Source organism: Ylistrum balloti, unplaced genomic scaffold, assembly GCF_031769215.1.
Source record: "Ylistrum balloti isolate Yb309-2 unplaced genomic scaffold, AGI_CSIRO_Ybal_v1 Utg370844, whole genome shotgun sequence".
Taxonomy (NCBI): Eukaryota; Metazoa; Mollusca; class Bivalvia; order Pectinida; family Pectinidae; genus Ylistrum; species Ylistrum balloti.
In genome coordinates, this window is record NW_026782486.1 from 218660 (window position 1) to 240953 (window position 22294).

General features: G+C 35.1%; 1 protein-coding gene across 1 annotated transcript; it reads left to right on the forward strand.

Annotated features, from left to right (window-relative positions):
- The first annotated feature begins 5522 nt into the window (after positions 1 to 5522).
- Positions 5523 to 11782, forward strand: LOC132559048 (progestin and adipoQ receptor family member 3-like). Its single transcript, XM_060223654.1, has 6 exons — positions 5523 to 6091; positions 7039 to 7201; positions 8115 to 8267; positions 9493 to 9690; positions 10322 to 10412; positions 11410 to 11782. Exons 1-6 carry the CDS (start codon positions 5832 to 5834, stop codon positions 11532 to 11534), a joined length of 990 nt encoding a protein of 329 aa, XP_060079637.1. The 5' UTR covers positions 5523 to 5831; the 3' UTR covers positions 11535 to 11782.
- The last annotated feature ends 10512 nt before the right edge of the window (positions 11783 to 22294 follow it).

Below are 22294 nucleotides of genomic sequence, written 5' to 3' on the forward strand. Positions count from 1 at the left end.
TGTTCTTTATCTCATGACCACAACACAACTCTGTTGTTCTTTATTTATCTCATGACCACAACACAACTCTGTTGTTCTTTATCTCATGTCCACAATACTACTCTGTTGTTCTTTATCTCATGACCACAATCACAACTCTGTTGTTCTTTATCTCATGACCACAACACAACTCTGTTGTTCTTTATCTCTATCTCAAGACCACAACACAACTCTGTCGTTCTTTATCTCATGACCACAGCACAACTCTGTTGTTCTCTATCTCATGACCACAACACAACTCTGTTGTTATTTATCTCATGACCACAACACAACTCTGTTGTTCTTTATCTCATGACCACAACACAACTCTGTTGTTCTTTATCTCATGACCTCTGTTGACCACAACACAACTCTGTTGTTCTTTATCTCATGACCACAACACAACTCTCATGACCACAACACAACTCTGTTGTTCTTTATCTCATGACCACAACACAACTCTGTTGTTCTTTATCTTGACCACAACACAATCTCTCAAGACCACAACACAATCTCATGACCACAATACAACTCTGTTCTTCTTTATCTCATGACCACAACACAACTCTGTTGTTCTTTATCTCATGACCGAAACACAACTCTGTTGTTCTTTATCTCATGACCACAACACAACTCTGTTGTTCTTTATCTCATGACCACAACACAACTCTGTTGTTCTTTATCTCATGAGGCAACACAACTCTGTTGTTAGTTATCTCATGACCACAGTACAACTCTGTTGTTCTTTATCTCATGACCACAACACAACTCTGTTGCTCTTTATCTCTATCTCATGATCACAACACAACTCTGTTGTTCTTCATCTCATCACCACAGCACAACTCTGTTGTTAGTTATCTCATGACCACAGCACAACTCTGTTGTTCTCTATCTCATGACCACAACACAACTCTGTTGTTCTTTATCTCATGTCCACAACACAACTCTGTTGTTCTTTATCTCTATGTCGTGATCACAACACATCTCTGTTGTTCTTTATCTCTATCTCATGACCACAACACAACTCTGTTCTTCTTTATCTCATGACCACAATACAACTCTGTTGTTCTTTATCTCATGACCACAATACAACTCTGTTGTTCTTTATCTCTATCTCATGACCACAACACAACTCTGTTGTTCTTTATCTCATGACCACAACACAACTCTGTTGTTCTTTATCTCTATCTCATGACCACAACACAATCTTTATCTCATGACCACAATACAACTCTGTTCTTCTTTATCTCATGACCACAACACAACTCTGTTCTTCTTTATCTCATGACCACAATACAACTCTGTTGTTCTTTATCTCATGACCGAAACACAACTCTGTTGTTCTTTATCTCTATGTCGTGATCACAACACATCTCTGTTGTTCTTTATCTCATGTCCACAATACAACTCTGTTCTTCTTTATCTCATGACCACACAATTCTGTTGTTCTCTATCTCATGACCACAACACAACTCTGTTGTTCTTTATCTCATGACCACAACACAACTCTGTTGTTCTTTATCTCTATCTCATCACTACAACACAACTCTGTTGTTCTTTATCTCTATCTCATGACCACAACACAATTCTGTTGTTCTTTATCTCATGACCACAACACAACTCTGTTGTTCTTTATCTCTATCTCATGACCACAACACAACTCTGTTCTTCTTTATCTCATGACCACAATACAACTCTGTTGTTCACAACACAACTCTGTTGTTCTTTATCTCATGACCACAATACAACTCTGTTCTTCTTTATCTCATGACCACAATACAACTCTGTTGTTCTTTATCTCATGACCACAACACACATCTCATGACCACAACACAACTCTGTTGTTCTTTTTATCTCATGACCACAACACAACTCTGTTGTTCTTTATCTCATGACCACAACACAACTCTGTTGTTCTTTATCTTATCTCATTATCTCATGACCACAACACAACTCTGTTGTTCTTTATCTCATGACCACAACACAACTCTGTTGTTCTTTATCTCATGACCACAACACAACTCTGTTTCTTTATCTCATGACCACAACACAACTCTGTTGTTCTTTATCTCATGACCACAATACAACTCTGTTGTTCTTTATCTCATGACCACAACACAACTCTGTTGTTCTTTATCTCATGTCCACAATACAAATCTGTTCTTCTTTATCTCATGTCCACAATACAACTCTGTTGTTCTTTATCTCATGACCACAACACAACTCTGTTGTTCTTTATCTTATCTCATGACCACAACACACACAACTCTGTTGTTCTTTATCTCATGACCACAACACAACTCTGTTGTTCTTTATCTCATGACCACAACACAACTCTGTTGTTCTTTATCTCTTTATCTCATGACCACAACACAACTCTGTTGTTCTTTATCTCATGACCACAACACAACTCTGTTGTTCTTTATTCATGACCACAACACAACTCTCTTTATCTCATGACCAACACAACTCTGTTGTTCTTTATCTCATGACCACAACACAACTCTGTTGTTCTTTATTTCTATCTCAAGACCACAACACAACTCTGTTGTTCTTTATCTTCTTTATCTCATGACCACAACACAACTCTGTTGTTCTTTATCTCATGACCACAACACAACTCTGTTGTTCTTTATCTCATGACCACAACACAACTCTGTTGTTCTTTATCTCATGACCACAACACAACTCTGTTGTTCTTTATCTCATGACCACAACACAACTCTGTTGTTCTTTATCTCTACACATGACCACAACACAACTCTGTTTTCATCATGACCACAACACAACTCTGTTGTTTATCTCATGACCACAACACAACTCTGTTCTTTCTTTATCTCATGACCACAACACAACTCTGTTGTTCTTTATTATCTCATGACCACAACACAACTCTGTTGTTCTTTATCTCATGACCACAACACAACTCTGTTGTTCTTTATCTCATGACCACAACACAACTCTGTTGTTCTTTATCTCATGACCACAACACAACTCTGTTGTTCTTTATCTCATGACCACAACACAACTCTGTTGTTCTTTATCTCATGACCACAACACAACTCTGTTGTTCTTTATCTCATGACCACAACACAACTCTGTTGTTCTTTATCTCTATCTCATGACCACAACACAACTCTGTTGTTCTTTATCTCATGACCACAACACAACTCTGTTGTTCTTTATCTCATGACCACAACACAACTCTGTTGTTCTTTATCTCATGACCACAACACAACTCTGTTGTTCTTTATCTCATGACCACAACACAACTCTGTTGTTCTTTATCTCATGACCACAACACAACTCTGTTGTTCTTTATCTCTATCTCATCACTACAACACAACTCTGTTGTTCTTTATCTCATGACCACAACACAACTCTGTTGTTCTTTATCTCTATCTCATGATCACAACACAACTCTGTTGTTCTTCATCTCATCACCACAGTACAACTCTGTTGTTAGTTATCTCATGACCACAGCACAACTCTGTTGTTCTCTATCTCATGACCACAACACAACTCTGTTGTTCTTTATCTCATGTCCACAACACAACTCTGTTGTTCTTTATCTCTATGTCGTGATCACAACACATCTCTGTTGTTCTTTATCTCTATCTCATGACCACAACACAACTCTGTTCTTCTTTATCTCATGACCACAATACAACTCTGTTGTTCTTTATCTCATGACCACAACACAACTCTGTTGTTCTTTATCTCATGACCACAACACAACTCTGTTGTTCTTTATCTCTATCTCATGACCACAACACAACTCTGTTCTTCTTTATCTCATGACCACAATACAACTCTGTTGTTCTTTATCTCATGACCGAAACACAACTCTGTTGTTCTTTATCTCTATCTCAAGACCACAACACAACATGACCACAACACAACTCTGTTGTTATTTATCTCTATCTCAAGACCACAACACAACTCTGTTGTTCTTTATCTCTATCTCAAGACCACAACACAACTCTGTTGTTCTTTATCTCATGACCACAACACAACTCTGTTGTTCTTTATCTCTATCTCATGACCACAACACAACTCTGTTGTTCTTTATCTCATGACCACAATACAACTCTGTTGTTCTTTATCTCATGACCACAACACAACTCTGTTGTTCTTTATCTCATGACCACAACACAACTCTGTTGTTCTTTATCTCATGACCAAAACACAACTCTGTTGTTCTTTATCTCTATCTCAAGACCACAACACAACTCTGTTGTTCTTTATCTCATGACCACAACACAACTCTGTTGTTCTTTATCTCATGACCACAACACAACTCTGTTGTTCTTTATCTCTATCTCAAGACCACAACACAACTCTGTTGTTCTTTATCTCATGACCACAATACAACTCTGTTCTTCTTTATCTCATGACCACAATACAACTCTGTTGTTCTTTATCTCATGACCACAACACAACTCTGTTGTTCTTTATCTCTATCTCAAGACCACAACACAACTCTGTTGTTCTTTATCTCATGACCACAACACAACTCTGTTGTTCTTTATCTCTATCTCATCACTACAACACAACTCTGTTGTTCTTTATCTCATGACCACAACACAACTCTGTTGTTCTTTATCTCTATCTCATGACCACAACACAATTCTGTTGTTCTTTATATCATGTCCACACACATCGATTTACATGAGCATACATGGCTGTGTCTGCAGTTCAGACATCTCTCATGATCTACTAATTTGGCTGCCAACATTATCATATTTACCGCATAATACAGAAGGGGAGACATTAGGCGAAAGAACGGCTTACCTACACATGCTTTCCCATCTTTCTAAAAAAATACTAGAACTTGAATGAATGAATTTCCCTACATATTCATTATATTGCATTTTTTTATTGGTAAACGACTCTAGGTTTATATATTTACTTTTAGCTTTCCAAACCAAAGGTGATTACTTCCATATGATACTTGTTTCATAAGCCGCTCTATTCCAAACATCGATATCATACTTAACTTTATCTTCCAGTGAAATCCCCAGAATATGTGTTATATCACGGACTTGGATATATATGACTAAGTCCACGGTTATATATATAGATATGAATATATATATTTGATCAAACGGTAGGATGTTTATTAAATAAAGTCCTAACTGCTTGTTTATAGTTTTGTTAATATATTTGTATTTAATTTTTGGAGAGAAAAACGTTCCGCGGCAGCGTACTCCCTCCCTTTAATCACTCAACTTTTCTCTCTCTACATGTAACCAAACAGGAAGTTTTTGTGTTGATAAAAATGAACGAAAGGCCTGCTTGTTTATGTATATGATCTACTATATAAGCTCTGTTTTGTGCTCGACTGTACATGACTTTTCACTCGATTGATATCCAATTGACAAACCGAGCTTTAAGCCAGGTATTCAAAACGCTTTTCTTCATATCAATTTTCAAGCGTCAGCCGCACCATTGAACCGGGTGTAAACATGGCCGTGCACGTTGAGAAGATGGGATATTACTCGGGGAATTATGCAATGTCTGGATGATTCTTTCATGGAACCTTAGATAAGATGAACTCTTTCTATTCTGTTGAGATATTGTCAATTTCTATGCTGGAAAACATTCCTCAATAGCCTACGAGAAGCTAGTAATATCCTGGCTAGCAGTGACAGTGTGGTTTGCATGGTTACGTGGTATACAGGAGATAGGCTACTGCACCGTTAAAACGATCAGATATACACTTGCTATGCATATGTATATATATGCGCAGCTCAGATAGTTTTTTTTTGCACTGTTGAATTATTTCAATAGACACGTAAAATAACGTAAAAATGACCATGGGACGCTTCGGAGAAAACGCCAACTTTCGTCCGTTGTCAAGTGGGCAAACACTCGTGAAACGCGACTCGTACCAGATACTTGACATTGAGATTGACAGAGGCATTGAAACATGTGGCACTAATCTATGTGATGCTCACGAGAAAGAGATACCCCTGTTCAAGTACAATGAAATACCAGACTTCCTGCAAGGCAATCCATATGTGGTCAAAGGTTACAGGGTGTTTCTACCATTTAGTTTGTGCTTGAAAAGGTAAAGTTCTTGCATTGTTTTGAAAACCTGTGTAGTAGTCATAAATAAGAATAAATAGTCAGCAGAATAAAATTTGCAAAACAAAAAATAGTAGATTTATCCATTTGAGTTTTTAGAGGAATGCTCTAATCTCTGAAAGAAGGGAGGGATTTTATTATTTTAGACTGATAAAAAGATGTCTGAAATCAACATTTTTATATATACTTAACATATGGTGAAATTCAACCTCAACATACCACTGTCAATTCTTGTATTTATTCGCAAAATAGTGTCGGTTGACGAGTTTTGCATCTTCTGCCACTATGTAGTGACTAAATACAAGAATCAGCTGTGGTGTGTTGAGGTTGTATTTCATCATATCTTACTCTCTACGAACAACTGCCCTGCATACCTACGGTATCTACATTGACAGATAGGGACCTCATAAGGAACCTCTTGGCACCCCGGTGTTAATTCCAAACTTTCCATTTTATTTATCTTATCAACTTGTTAATGAGTTGAATGACAAGTGTAATATTTTTCATGTGTTCCTCTGCGATCATTTTCGTATAGATATAGCTAGGGGAGCAGACTTAATCAGCTAAATGACAAATTTGATTAATGATATAAAATATCTTTTACTAAAATTGGAGATGTACCACAATTTGGTTTTATGTAAATACCAATACTTTTGAACAAATTGGTTAATTTGTTTAGAATAAGTAATGGTGCAAGTGTGGCTGGATTGACCGATCACCAATTTTGGAGTGAACAAGATTTATGCACTCTTTGTAACTAATGCAATAAGATTATATTAGGTCATAAACTGCAGTTATTCTTAATCTTTAAGGTTTGATGTAAGTTATCCTGTTATAGAGTTAAAACAATGTGCCAAACAAGATTCTTACATACATTTTAAATATGTCATCAAGTTGTTGTAGTTTTGTATTCATTTTGACTTCTTTCAGCTTGTTTGTCTGGAACAATGAGACAATCAACATCTGGTCTCACCTGTTGGGCTTTATTGCTTTCTTCTTTCTGATGTTTTATGACAACTTCATTGTGTTGCCGATATTTAAAACATCTTACACTGATCATGTTATAGTCACCCTGGGGCTCTTCTGTTATCAGGTATGTATGTTCATGAAAGTTACAAGTGAAACGTATTACATTTATATATATTACAAGGAGGTAAAAAGTCAAAATATTGTCAATTTTGTTTGATATGTGCATTATATATACAATTGTACATAAGTATCAATATTAAAAGTCAATGTCTAATTTTTTTGTAGTGCAGGCATTACTGACATGTGTTATAAAACATTTATAGGTTTTCCTTAACAGCTTTTGAATATTTTCAGAGAATTATTGCCTGCTGTATTTCAGCATTTTAATCCTTAACAGAGATTTTCTCCCTCTGTTTTTGATTATACCATTTTTAATACTTGGTAAGCATCATAAATATGATGCGAAATTATTTTTATCTGTGCTATTTACACTTTTTACTTTTACTTTTCGAAATTGTGCTTTTTCAGTGGCATTTTGATTTGACAAATATTGTTTCAATTTCAAATTTTTGTTCATCTCAATGTAATAAAATATACCATGTATATGACTTTGGCATGGGATGGACATATATATTGTTTCATGCCACAGTACTGATGTTATAATATTGATAGCCTTTTATTCTGTCAGGAATGGATTAAGAATGTGGAACAATTTGTCTTACTATTCACATAAACATAATGTGTCTTCTGATGTAATTTTGTTTACACTGTAGGTTCATTCTGTTATTCATTTAAACATAAACATTTTCAGGGATTAATTTCCTGATGATAGAAAACATAATTGTACTGGAAAAATCTGTTTGTTACATACAGAAAGCTATGGTAGAGAATGTAATAGTATCTGTATCAACGGGCCAAACATTTTGATCCTGGTAAATTGAGGTTTAGACATGTTTATTGTACTGTATCTGAAAACATATCTGCTAATGATGGTCAGAAAGCATTGATTTCTATAGAGTTCTTTTTATTTCCACCAGTTCTGTATGCTGTGTTCAACGGGTTTCCACATGTTCGCATGCCATTCTGAAAGAGCGAGTAAACGATGGCTAGCTATAGACCTGACTGGGATCTCTATAGGAGTGATAGGCTGTTATTTACCAGCTGTCCATTATGCTTTTTACTGTCTTTCTGTAAGTTTTTATGTTATGTACAATGCTGTATTAACAATTATGTATATTGTGGAACGTCTCTATGTTTTGTAACTTACAAGCTCAATGTGAAAGAGTTGTGTGGAAAGTCATACGTATACACATTGTGTTTTGATATAGTAGGAGGTAATATAAACATTTAAGTCTAGGTCAGCTTGACCTAGGTTAGAGTATTAAGTCCTAGTCTAGGTCAGCTTGACCTAGGTTAGAGTATTAAGTCCTAGTCTAGGTCAGCTTGACCTAGGTTAGAGTATTATGTCCTAGTCTAGGTCAGCTTGACCTAGGTTAGAGTATTAAGTCCTAGTCTAGGCCAGCTTGACCTAGGTTAGAGTATTAAGTCCTAGTCTAGGCCAGCTTGACCTAGGTTAGAGTATTAAGTCCTAGTCTAGGCCAGCTTGACCTAGGTTAGAGTATTAAGTCCTAGTCTAGGCCAGCTTGACCTAGGTTAGAGTATTATGTCCTAGTCTAGGTCAGCTTGACCTAGGTTAGAGTATTAAGTCCTAGTCTAGGCCAGCTTGACCTAGGTTAGAGTATTAAGTCCTAGTCTAGGTCAGCTTGACCTAGGTTAGAGTATTAAGTCCTAGTCTAGGCCAGCTTGACCTAGGTTAGAGTATTAAGTCCTAGTCTAGGCCAGCTTGGCAGAGGTTAGTATACTCATAAAACACCTAGTTAAGGTCAGCTCACCCTAGGTAAGTATATAAACTCCTAGTCTAGGCTCATTGGGTTTAGTTAGTATGTAAAATCTTAGTCTAAGCCAGCTTGACCTAGGTTAGTATATAGAATACTAGTCGAAGCTCACTGGGTCTAGATTAGTGTATAAAGTTAAAGTCGAGGCCCACAGGGTATTAAGGTTAGTATATAAAGCCTCAGTATAGGCCTACTGGGTCTAGGCTAGTAAATGAAGTCCTAGTCTAGGCCCACTGGGTCTAGGCTAGTAAATGAAGCCCTAGTCTAGGCCCACTGGGTCTAGGCTAGTATATAAAACAATAGAAATGAATATTAACTTTACCATTACCGGTTTGAAATTCCTAACCACTTCTGATCCACTTCATTTACATAATGTTCACAGAATATTTCAACAGATTTTTAATTGTATAGGCTTAACATTTTTGTGCATTTTTATAGTTAGTTAAAGATAACTTATGACAAGATAGTAATTGACTTGGCAAATAATTGAAATATTTCAATTAAATGATGTCTGTTTCAGATTTGGCGTGATATCTACTTATTTATCATCACCTGTTTATCAATATCAACCTTTTTGATGATGCAAAACCCCAGATACTTTTCACATGAGTGGAGTAATAAACGTATATTGGTATATGTGGGACTCGGAGCCTATGGAGTCATCCCTACTGTACACTGGATATATCTAAATGGAGGCATATCAGCTGATATAGTACAGGTAAAGTAATTACCAGCTGATATAGTACAGGGTAAAGTAATTACCAGCTGATAAAGTACAGGTAAAGTAATTACCAGCTGATATAGTACAGGTAAAGTAATTACCAGCTGATGTAGTACAGGTAAAGTAATAACCTGATATAGTACAGGTTAAAGTAATTACCAGCTGATGTAGTACAGGGTAAAGCAATTACCAGCTGATATAGTACAGGTAAAGTAATTACCAGCTGATATAGTACAGGTAAAGTAATTACCAGCTGATATAGTACAGGTAAAGTAATTACCAGCTGATATAGTACAGGTAAAGTAATTACCAGCTGATATAGTACAGGTAAAGTAATTACCAGCTGATATAGTACAGGTAAAGTAATTACCAGCTGATATAGTACAGGGTAAAGCAATTACCAGCTGATGTAGTACAGGTTGATTTCACTTGATTTCTGATTGAGAAAGATATCAAAAGTATTTTATAATCAGATACAATAAAATTGTCTGATATATGGATCAGTTCAGATTTTATAGATACATATGTTCCTTTATACGTGAATCTTTCAATTGTTTCTGCCTTTAAAGCACCAAATAGATATGTCATTATAAGTTTTTTATTTTTTTTCTTTGAATTTTACTTTCAGTTATTTGTGCCAAAGGTATTTGTAATGTACAGTCTTGGTGTGTTGGCTTTAGGATTTTACCTCACCAAATTCCCAGAGCGCTTTGTTCCAGGTAAGTATCTCAAGAGTGTGAAAATATATATAATTCAACTGATAAAAAACTTTGTGTATCACGAGAATAGAGGCTTGAAAGCCATTGCAAAACTAGTATTTTTGTTTTGTTGATATTTCAAGTTAACATTAGAGCTGAAACGAATGTTTGAACATTTACGAATGAATACTTATTTCTCAAACATTCAAGTTGTGAAATGAGATTTGTTACAGTTTACCTCCAGTTATTGTAAATGTGGATGAACATTAATGCAGGTTCTGGGAACATTTCCTGTTGAATTCAGAAAGATCTAAATCTAGATGTAAGCTATGCTTGGCAGTTTTATCATAAAAACATAGTCATTGTACTGTCATGCATTGCAAATTCAAAGTTTGGAAAATTGACTGATATTAGATTAGTACATATTTTAGAAACCATCTTCCGTAGGAATATCAGAATTTTTTCCAAATTTGGTTTGAAGCATCCTCGGTAAATGGGATCCTTTTTTGTGCAAATGGTAGGTCTCTGACATCTGGGGGCAGAGGGGCGAGGCCCAATAGGGGATATCAAGGAATCACTATAAAATCATTCTAATGTTAGAATGAAGGTATTTTATGTAGATTTGGTCTGAGGCAATCAAGGGTAAAGGACACACTAAATTCACTAAAAGGAGTGAGTCTAATACATCAAGCTAGCCTTTTTATCCTATTTCAATAGCAAGCATTGTTCACATATATTGGCTCCTGAATTACCTGGATTACCTTGGAAAGGCCTCTTCTATATATTCGTATCCACTATGGGTTTAATTTGTAGATGTACAAACAGGCTTTTAAATCTTATCAACAGTTTGCTGGAGATAAAATTAATTTAGTGTGAAACTAAATTTTTCAATTTATTTGTAATATTACCATTAAGTTTCATTGAGTAACTTAGATCCAATGATTTCAGGAAGTATTTTAAATGAAGACTTATGATTAATGAGGAGATAGTTATATGAGATGTTATTTTCCCATTGTAGGCCTGTTTGACTTTGTGGGATCCAGTCATCAATGGTGGCATGTTATAGTTGTTGCAGCCTTTACGTTCTGGCACTATGCTGGACAAGACATATTGTTGTATCGTCTCAACCACCCATGTCATTAGAGACCAGACATATTGTTGTATTGTCTCAACCACCCATGTCATTAGAGACCAGACATATTGTTGTATCGTCTCAACCACCCATGTCATTAGAGACCAGACATATTGTTGTACCATGTTAAGTATTAAAGGAGAGTTGAGTGTACAAACAACAAACAGTAGGGCAGTTGGACATGTTTTAGTGTCAACAAACAGTAGGGTGGGTGAACAGAAATGAACAGAAGGACAGGATGTGATAGAGTCCAGGTATTGACAAGTTTTTTTATAAATTATTTTTAAGAATGTAGTATTCCTTCTTATGTATAGTGTCATGTTTTTCATAATGTGCATACTTAATGTACTTAATTTGACTGTAAATGTAAATACATGTAATTTGTTAATGAAATTTTGTGATTACTTTCAAAGTATTTTTCCATGGTGCCAATGTTTTGTAATACTTACGAAGTTGAGCCAGTGCTAGTATAGACTGGTGTATGGCATGTAATAAGGAAATAAAAAGGAATGGTAGATACCATCTAGATAAAGTGTGTGGCATCACCATCTAGATAAAGTGTGTGGCATCACCATCTAGATAAAGTGTGTGGCATCACCATCTAGATAAAGTGTGTGGCAATACCTGAGATCTGTATGTGTGGCATTACCAGCTAGATAAAGTGTGTGGCATCACCAACTAGATAAAGTCTGTGGCATTACCTGAGATCTGTCTGTGTGTCATCACCAACTAGATAAAGTGTGTGGCATCACCAACTAGATAAAGTCTGTGGCATTACCTTAGATCTGTATGTGTGTCATCACCAACTAGATAAAGTGTGTGGCATTACCTGATATCTGTATGTGTGTCAATACCAACTAGATAATGTGTGTGGCATCACCAACTAGATAAAGTGTGTGGCTTTACCTGAAATCTGTATGGATGTCATCACCAACTAGATAAAGTGTGTGGCATCACCAACTAGATAAAGTGTGTGGCTTTACCTGAAATCTGTATGGGTGTCATCACCAACTAGATAAAGTGTGTGGCATCACCAACTAGATCAAGTGTGTGGCATTACCTACAGTAGTTTTTTTATGGATTTTGTGTCTTGTAGTGCATAATATATATACTTATATATCTCCATCATAATATATATACTTATACAGCTCCATCATAATATATATACTTAAACAACTCTTTTATATAAAATACTATCATAAATATTAAAACACCTCCATCATATGATATACCATTGTTGGAGTGGAATTAAATGTTCTAAAACCTACCGATTTTAGATACGACACACATCTGTTGCTGCCCATATCCCCAGCAATGTATTGAATGCTAAGGTCAAGGTCACCATTTAAGCAACGTTTACTCCTAATTGTTTGTTACACTCACAACCCCCTCTGTCAGAATATAAATGCCAAGACTAAAAGACTTGAAAATTGATTTTTGTTTATGTTATAACATTTTAGCATTTGTTTACATATTGAATTGATTAAACATTTCAAATGTGATGTTAAAACAAGGATTACAGAGGATACATGAATGAACTCTACACTTCCCCAATAGTGTTTGTTATCTACCACACTAGTCAAGGTCTCGGAGGTCAGCCAAACAACACTTCATTGTTACAGATACCCGAATGGAGTGTCATGTACTGTTAGTTTCATTGCCATGGGTCAAAGGTCAACTCTGATTGAGTACCTTTTCATTCATTTTGTGGTCATTGAAGGAAAAAAAACATTTTAAGTTTGTCTTTAGTTAAGTGAATGTGAGATAAAACAGAAAGTTGTGTAAGGATGATGGTCTTCATTACTATTTAAGTGAATCAGGTAAGGAGACATGTGATATAGTAGTTAGCTAGTGTGTTCTATTTATTTCATTTTACTACCCAGTATTCAAGTGAATCAGGAGAGTTATGTGATACAATAATAAACTAGTTTGTTCTTATGTTTTGATAAAGGAACGTAGCATTAGAATGATTTCAGTACAAGGCTTTCTTTTATCATGGGTGATAAATGTTTTCATTTTTGTCATAAAAAGAGACTTCATGGTGAATGATAAGTATGTCAGAGTTTGTCCAGTTAGTTGGCATATCAATCAGTGAAGGTAGTCTACAATGATAATACATTCCTGTACATTGCCAAGATTTTCAGACAACACTTTAACTGTTTTAAAAACTTTATGCTTGTATGAGAAATAGTACTTTTAATTAACTTCTCAAATACCTTTCATTTATATGAGCAATTTTTTTTAGTCTTTTAATTTTAAAGAATTTTTGTTATAACTGATATTCAAACAAAAAATTAACCAATGCTGGTGACAAATGTTAGCTTACGTATTGAAGAATGGGTTTATGTAGTCATATCATTAAGGCTTTTTGTAGCCATATCATACTTAATTGTCCCATTTTGGACATCAAATTATTGTATCATATACTGACCTCCAGGTCGGTGTTTTTACGTAAAATGTTCATAATTTCATCAATTCATAAACGAAGAAAGTTTTTATACAGAACGCTGATATTAGGCATGGATGTTTCTGATGGGTCCAACATTGTCATTTTCTACAATTTTGTTTTTGTTTTTACTTTTTTGCAAAGTTTTTGTATTAGTGTTGAAATATCTCTCATATACTGCCTCAATGTGATATTCAGCCAGATGCATACTAAGAGATAAAAGGTATACCAGGGTGATCCTGACATTATTACAAGCTTTCAACTGTTAATAAGTGGTAGTCAGAAGGCACATCAGTAAGATACTCGCCTTTCACCTCAGTGACTTAGATCTGATTCCACAAAAGATATGGCATCACCTGCCTGACTTTGTGGGTTTTCCTCAGTTTACTTTGGCTTCCTATCACAGTAAAGACAACTCCCAGGCTTCAAGCCTGACCAACAAGTGTGATTGATATTAACTGACAGCTGGTTTTGCAATTGTTGTAAAATCAAGTTTATGTAACGTTGAAAAATTTTGTACACCTGGTATACAAAAGCTGGTAACCTTAAACATTCTGTATCGTTTTACAATATTGTCATTTTCATTTTTGTTATAAAAAATCTGCAATAAAAAAAATGTTGAAAATTTGCAAATGTTTTGGTACTTATTGGAAAGATGAAGTGGTCATAATGGATTTTATACATAAGATTTGTTATTGCTAGGTCTTGAGAAGTACTGGGTGGATCTTTCTCAAATCTGATAGATTCCACTAACTATGTGACCAATAACAAGAATAACAAAATTGCTTACAGGTGTCATTTTCAAATTTGGTATATGGTGTGTTTCCCTTGGTCCCTAGTTTATAATTCTGATTTCTGGAGAGATGGGAAAGAAAAGGAATGAAAGGAAATTATCCTATTGATAAAGAATCAATATAGGTCATACATGGGTGGGTGGCAAGAACTAGAAAGAATTGTTTTAGAACAAATAACATATTTATAGAATTAGAATTGCTTTAGGGCATACCACAGATTTATAGAGCTAGAAGTAATTGTTAAATGGCAGAACACAGATTTATAGAGCTAGAAGTAATTGTCATACGACAGACCACAGATTTATAGAGCTAGAAGTAATTGTTAAATGGCAGAACACAGATTTATAGAACTAGAAGTAATTGTTTAATGGCAGAACACAGATTTATAGAACTAGAATTGTTTTAGGGCATACCACAGATTTATAGAGCTAGAAGTAATTGTTAAATGGCAGAACACAGATTTATAGAACTAGAATTGTTTTAGGGCAGATCACAGATTTATAGAGCTAGAAAGAATTGTTAAATGGCAAAACACAGATTTATAGAACTAGAATTGTTTTAGGGCAGAACACAGATTTATAGAGTTAGAAGTAATTGTTCAATGGCAGAACACAGATTTATAGAACTAGAATTGTTTTAGGGCAGATCACAGATTTATAGAGCTAGAAAGAATTGTTAAATGGCAAAACACAGATTTATAGAACTAGAATTGTTTTAGGGCAGAACACAGATTTATAGAGTTAGAAGTAATTGTTCAATGGCAGAACACAGATTTATAGAACTAGAATTGTTTTAGGGCAGAACACAGATTTATAGAGCTAGAAAGAATTGTTACAGGGCAGAACACAGATTTATAGAGCTAGAAAGAATTGTTACAGGGCAGAACACAGATTTATAGAGCTAGAAGTAATTGTTCAATGGCATTGAACCACAGATTTTAGAGCTATAGAACTAGAATTGTAGATTGTTAAATGGCAAAACACAGATTTATAGAGTTTTAGACAGTAATTGTTCAATGGCAGAACACAGATTTATAGAACTAGAATTGTTTTAGGGCAGATCACAGATTTATAGAGCTAGAAAGAATTGTTAATGGCGGAACACAGATTTATAGAACTAGAATTGTTTTAGGGCAGATCACAGATTTATAGAGCTAGAAAGAATTGTTAAATGGCAGAACACAGATTTATAGAACTAGAATTGTTTTAGGGCAGAACACAGATTTATAGAGCTAGAAAGAATTGTTAGAACACAGGCAGTTTTAACACAGATTTATAGAGCTAGAAAAAATTGTTATATGGCAGGTCACATATTTATAGAGCTAGAAGTAATTGTTAAATGGCAAACCATAGATTTATAGAGCTAGAAGTAATTGTTAAATGGCAGAACACAGATTTATAGAACTAGGGCAGAACACAGATTTATAGAGCTAGAAAGAATTGTTAAATGGCAGAACACAGATTTATAGAGCTAGAAGTAATTGATAAATGGCAGAACACAGATTTATAGAGCTAGAAAGAATTGTTAAATGGCAGAACACACAATTGTTTAGGGCAGAACACAGAAGTAATTGTTATAGGCAGCAATTGTTTTATGGCAGAACACAGATTTATAGAGCTAGAATTGTTTTAGGGCAGACCACAGATTTATAGAGCTAGAAAGAATTGTTAAATGGCAGACCACAGATTTATAGAACTAGAATTGTTTTAGGGCAGAACACAGATTTATAGAGCTAGAAGTAATTGTTAAATGGCAGAACACAGATTTATAGAACTAGAATTGTTTTAGGGCAGAACACAGATTTATAGAGCTAGAAAAAATTGTTATATGGCAGGTCACATATTTATAGAGCTAGAAGTAATTGTTAAATGGCAGAACACAGATTTATAGAACTAGAATTGTTTTAGGGCAGATCACAGATTTATAGAGCTAGAAAGAATTGTTAAATGGCAGAACACAGATTTATAGAACTAGAATTGTTTTAGGGCAGAACACAGATTTATAGAGCTAGAAAGAATTGTTATATGGCAGGTCACATATTTATAGAGCTAGAAGTAATTGTGGCAAACACAAGATTTATGGGCTAGAAGTAATTGGTAAAGGGCACACAGATTTATAGAGCTAGTAATTGTTTTAGACAACAGATTTACAAAGCTAGTGTTTAAGGGCAGAACACAGGAGCTAGAAAGAATTGTTTAAGGGCAGAACACAGATTTATAGAACTAGAATTGTTTTAGGGCAGATCACAGATTTATAGAGCTAGAAAGAATTGTTAAATGGCAGAACACAGATTTATAGAACTAGAATTGTTTTAGGGCAGAACACAGATTTATAGAGCTAGAAAAAATTGTTATATGGCAGGTCACATATTTATAGAGCTAGAAGAATTGTTAAATGGCAGAACCACAGATTTATAGAGCTAGAAGTAAATTGTTATTTATGGCTAGGGCAGAACACAGATTTATAGAGCTAGAAGTAATTGTTTAATGGCAGAACACAGATTTATAGAACTAGAATTGTTTTAGGGCAGATCACAGATTTATAGAGCTAGAAGTAATTGTTTAATGGCAGAACACAGATTTATAGAACTAGAATTGTTTTAGGGCAGATCACAGATTTATAGAGCTAGAAGTAATTGTTATACGACAGACCACAGATTTATAGAGCTAGAAGTAATTGTTAAATGGCAGAACACAGATTTATAGAACTAGAATTGTTTTAGGGCAGATCACAGATTTATAGAGCTAGAAAGAATTGTTCAATGGCAAAACACAGATTTATAGAACTAGAATTGTTTTAGGGCAGAACACAGATTTATAGAGCTAGAAAAAAATTGTTATATGGCAGGTCACATATTTATAGAGCTAGAAGTAATTGTTAAATGGCAGAACACAGATTTATAGAACTAGAATTGTTTTAGGGCAGATCACAGATTTATAGAGCTAGAAAGAATTGTTCAATGGCAGAACACAGATTTATAGAACTAGAATTGTTTTAGGGCAGATCACAGATTTATAGAGCTAGAAAGAATTGTTATATGGCAGGTCACATATTTATAGAGCTAGAAGTAATTGTTAAATGGCAAACCATAGATTTATGGAGCTAGAAGTAATTGGTAAAGGGCTGAACACAGATTTATAGAGCTAGACGTAATTGTTAAATTGCAGACAACAGATTTACAAAGCTAGAGATAATTGTTTAAGGGCAGAACACAGATTTATAGAGCTAGAGATAATTGTTTTAGGGCAGATCACAGATTTATAGAGCTAGAAGTAATTGTAAAGGGCAGAACACAGATTTATAGAACTAGAAGTAATTGTAAAGAGCAGAACACAGATTTATAGAGCTAGAAAGAATTGTTTAAGGGCAGAACACAGATTTATAGAGCTAGAAAGAATTGTTACATGGCAGAACACAAATTTATAGAGCTAGAAGTAATTGTTTAAGGGCAGACCACAGATTTATAGAGCTAGAATTGTTTAAGGGCAGAACACAGATTTATAGAGCTAAAAAGAATTGTTTAAGGGCAGAACACAGATTTATAGAGCTAGAAGTAATTGTTACAGGGCAGAACACAGATTTATAGAGCTAGAAAGAATTGTTACAGGGCAGAACACAGATTTATAGAGCTAGAAAGAATTGTTTAAGGGCAGAACACAGATTTATAGAGCTAGAAAGAATTGTTATATGGCAGGTCACATATTTATAGAGCTAGAAGTAATTGTTTAAGGGCAGAACACAGATTTATAGAGCTAGAATTGTTTTAGGGCAGATCACAGATTTATAGAGCTAGAAGTAATTGTTAAAGGGCAGAACACAGATTTATAGAGCTAGAAAGAATTGTTTAAGGGCAGAACACAGATTTATACTAGAATTGTTTTAGGGCTCACAGATTTAAGCTAGAAAGAATTGTTAAAGGGAACACAGAACACAGATTTATAGAGCTAGAAGTAATTGTTTACAGGGCAGATCACAGATTTATAGAGCTAAAAAGAATTGTTTTAGGGCAGATCACAGATTTATAGAACTAGAATTGTTACAGGGCAGAACACAGATTTATAGAGCTAGAAGTAATTGTTTAAGGGCAGAACACAGATTTATAGAACTAGAATTGTTTTAGGGCAGACCACAGATTTATAGAGCTAAAAAGAATTGTTAAATGGCAGAACACAGATTTATAGAGCTAGAAGTAATTGTTTAAGGGCAGACCACAGATTTATAGAGCTAGAATTGTTTAAGGGCAGAACACAGATTTATAGAGCTAGAAAGAATTGTTTTAGGGCAGACCACAGATTTATAGAGCTAAAAAGAATTGTTAAATGGCAGAACACATATTTATAGAGCTAGAAGTAATTGTTAAAGGGCAGAACACAGATTTATAGAGCTAGAAAGAATTGTTACAGGGCAGAACACAGATTTATAGAGCTAGAAAGAATTGTTAAAGGGCAGAACACAGATTTATAGAGCTAGAATTGTTTTAGGGCAGACCACAGATTTATAGAGCTAAAAAGAATTGTTTTAGGGCAGAACACAGATTTATAGAGCTAGAATTGTTTTAGGGCAGACCACAGATTTATAGAGCTAAAAAGAATTGTTACAGGGCAGAACACATATTTAAAGAGCTAGAAGTAATTGTTAAAGGGCAGAACACAGATTTATAGAGCTAGAAAGAATTGTTTAAGGGCAGAACACAGATTTATAGAGCTAGAAAGAATTGTTATATGGCAGGTCACATATTTATAGAGCTAGAAGTAATTGTTTAAGGGCAGACACAGATTTATAGAGCTAGAACAGAATTGTTTAAGGGCAGAACACAGATTTATAGAGCTAGAAAGAATTGTTATATGGCAGGTCACATATTTATAGAGCTAGAAGTAATTGTTTAAGGGCAGACAACAGATTTATAGAGCTAGAAAGAATTGTTTAAGGGCAGAACACAGATTTACAGAGCTAGAAAGAATTGTTATATGGCAGGTCACATATTTATAGAGCTAGAAGTAATTGTTTAAGGGCAGACAACAGATTTATAGAGCTAGAAAGAATTGTTTAAGGGCAGAACACAGATTTACAGAGCTAGAAAGAATTGTTATATGGCAGGTCACATATTTATAGAGCTAGAAGTAATTGTTTAAGGGCAGACAACAGATTTATAGAGCTAGAAAGAATTGTTTAAGGGCAGAACACAGATTTATAGAGCTAGAAAGAATTGTTATATGGCAGGTCACATATTTATAGAGCTAGAAGTAATTGTTTAAGGGCAGACAACAGATTTATAGAACTAGAAGTAATTGTTTAAGGGCAGACAACAGATTTATAGAGCGTTCCATCACATTAAGAGATAAGTCACATGTATGCTATGGAAATAGACTTTGAGAGTTGTAAGTTATCCCTTTATGAGAATGAAATATTTTTCTATATTTGTCAACTGATTGTTGAAAACATAAGTAGTTTGTACAGTGATTTACAAACCGATTCCTTCCATTTATTAGTATTTTCTGGATTGTATCCCCAGAAAATTTAACAAAATTTTCAAATGGGTTTACTAGTGTCCTTGTTGCTATTAAGCAGCAATTTTCAGTCGCAATTTTATCAAAGTTTTCATGCTTATGAAGCAAACAAAAGTTAAAGTCACTGATTTCAGCATTGCTGGAGTAAATTTCCAAAATCGTTCAAGATAACTCAATGAATATAGTCTAGTTATGCTGTTTGCTATGGAGTAGTTTTCAGTTTCAAATATTTTCCTTTTACCGCAGAAACAACTAGTCAAAATTACCAAAACCATCCTAGAGCAAAACTAGATTCTACACACATCAATCCAGAAGAATACCAGTGCATAATTTTCCAGTTTGAATTTCTCTTTGGTGACCATGGGAACAAATATTTAAAATCAGTGATTGAAGTATTTCCAGAGCATATCTTCAAGACATTTCAAATAATTCCAGGAAGCTTCCTACACATGTCGAGAAAGTGGCCTTGTGTTTTCTGTTATAGAAGAGCTTTCTGTTCTATTATTTCTATGGTTTCTATGGTAACAGATAGTCATTTACTGATTCCAGAGGAACATTTCTCTAAAATAGCTAAAAATAACTTCACCAAGACTTTAATCATCAGTTCTGTCCTTCATGTTAACTATTACCTCTAAACATCTTATTGAATCTCATGCAAGTTTATGTGTACCATTATATGTGTTTATAAAGATATCTAAAGGTATACTTTACACTGTACTTGTGCTAGTTGTGTATTTTATGGAGTTTCGTACCAACATAAGTTTCAATTGTTGTGTGAATAAAGAGCTAGTGTAGATAATTTACCTTTGGTGTTGTGGTTATATTATTCATCAGTTTATGAATACTTAGCAGGCAAACCTGACCTGGGTGGAACCAGTTACAGAACAATGTATCACAGTTTGGTGGTACAGTTGTAGAATAGTGACAATCAGACTGTTACATACGCATCCCACCAATTTTTGGATGTAATGATGGAAAGTGTCAGCATCCTGACATCACTTCATACATGTGTAAGGATATCAATGGCTGGGGTTTACCATTAAATCTACATCAGTAGTAGCCATGAGTCAGCAGGGTTACACACCTAACGTTCGGAGGTAAGGTTTCACATGATTGTATACGATCAGTGGAAATTAATAGAATTACTAAATGACTTTCACACTTGAACTATGTTGAACAGGAAAATACCACACAAGAACCCACATCTGAATGTGAGGCACCCTCAATACCCCTGGAACATCCCGTGGCAAAATTGGAGGCACAAGCAAAGTAATTTGATTGGTTCCAGGAGAAAAAACTGACCAATCAAAGGCTGATACGCTCTTTTTGAAATTACAAAGGAGCAACTCAAACTTCAAAGCCATAACAATATATCGTTAGACGACCTCAAGATTCGTGTACATTAAAGCATCAAACTAGTCTTTTCATTGTAGCATATGGGACCTTCAATTTTGCTATGACATGTTCCAGGGGTGCGGAGACCAAAAGTGATTGTAACCCCTGGAGTATCGAGGATGGTTCCAGGTGTACAGAGACTGAAAGTGATTGTAATCCCTGGAGTATCAAGAATGGTTCCAGGGGTACAGAGAGCGAAAGTGACTGTAACCCCTGAAGTATCGAGGATGGTTCCAGGGGTGCATAGACCGAAAGTGACTGTAACCCCTGGTGTATCGAGGATGGTTCCAGGGGTGCAGAGAGCGAAAGTGATTATAACCACTGGTGTATCAAGGATGGTTCCAGGGGTAGAGACTGAAAGTGATTGTAACCACTGGTGTATCGAGGATGGTTCCAGGGGTACAGAGAGCGAAGTGATTGTAACCCCTGGAGTATCGAGAATGGTTCCAGGGGTACAGAAATATTGATGGTGGTTCCAGGGGTACAGAGAGCGAAAGTGAATGTAACAGCTGGATTATCAAGGATGGTTCCAGGGGTACAGAAGTATTGATGGTGGTTCCAGGGGTACAGAGACCGAAAGTGATTGTAATCCCTGGAGTATCGAGAATGGTTCCAGAGGTACAGATACC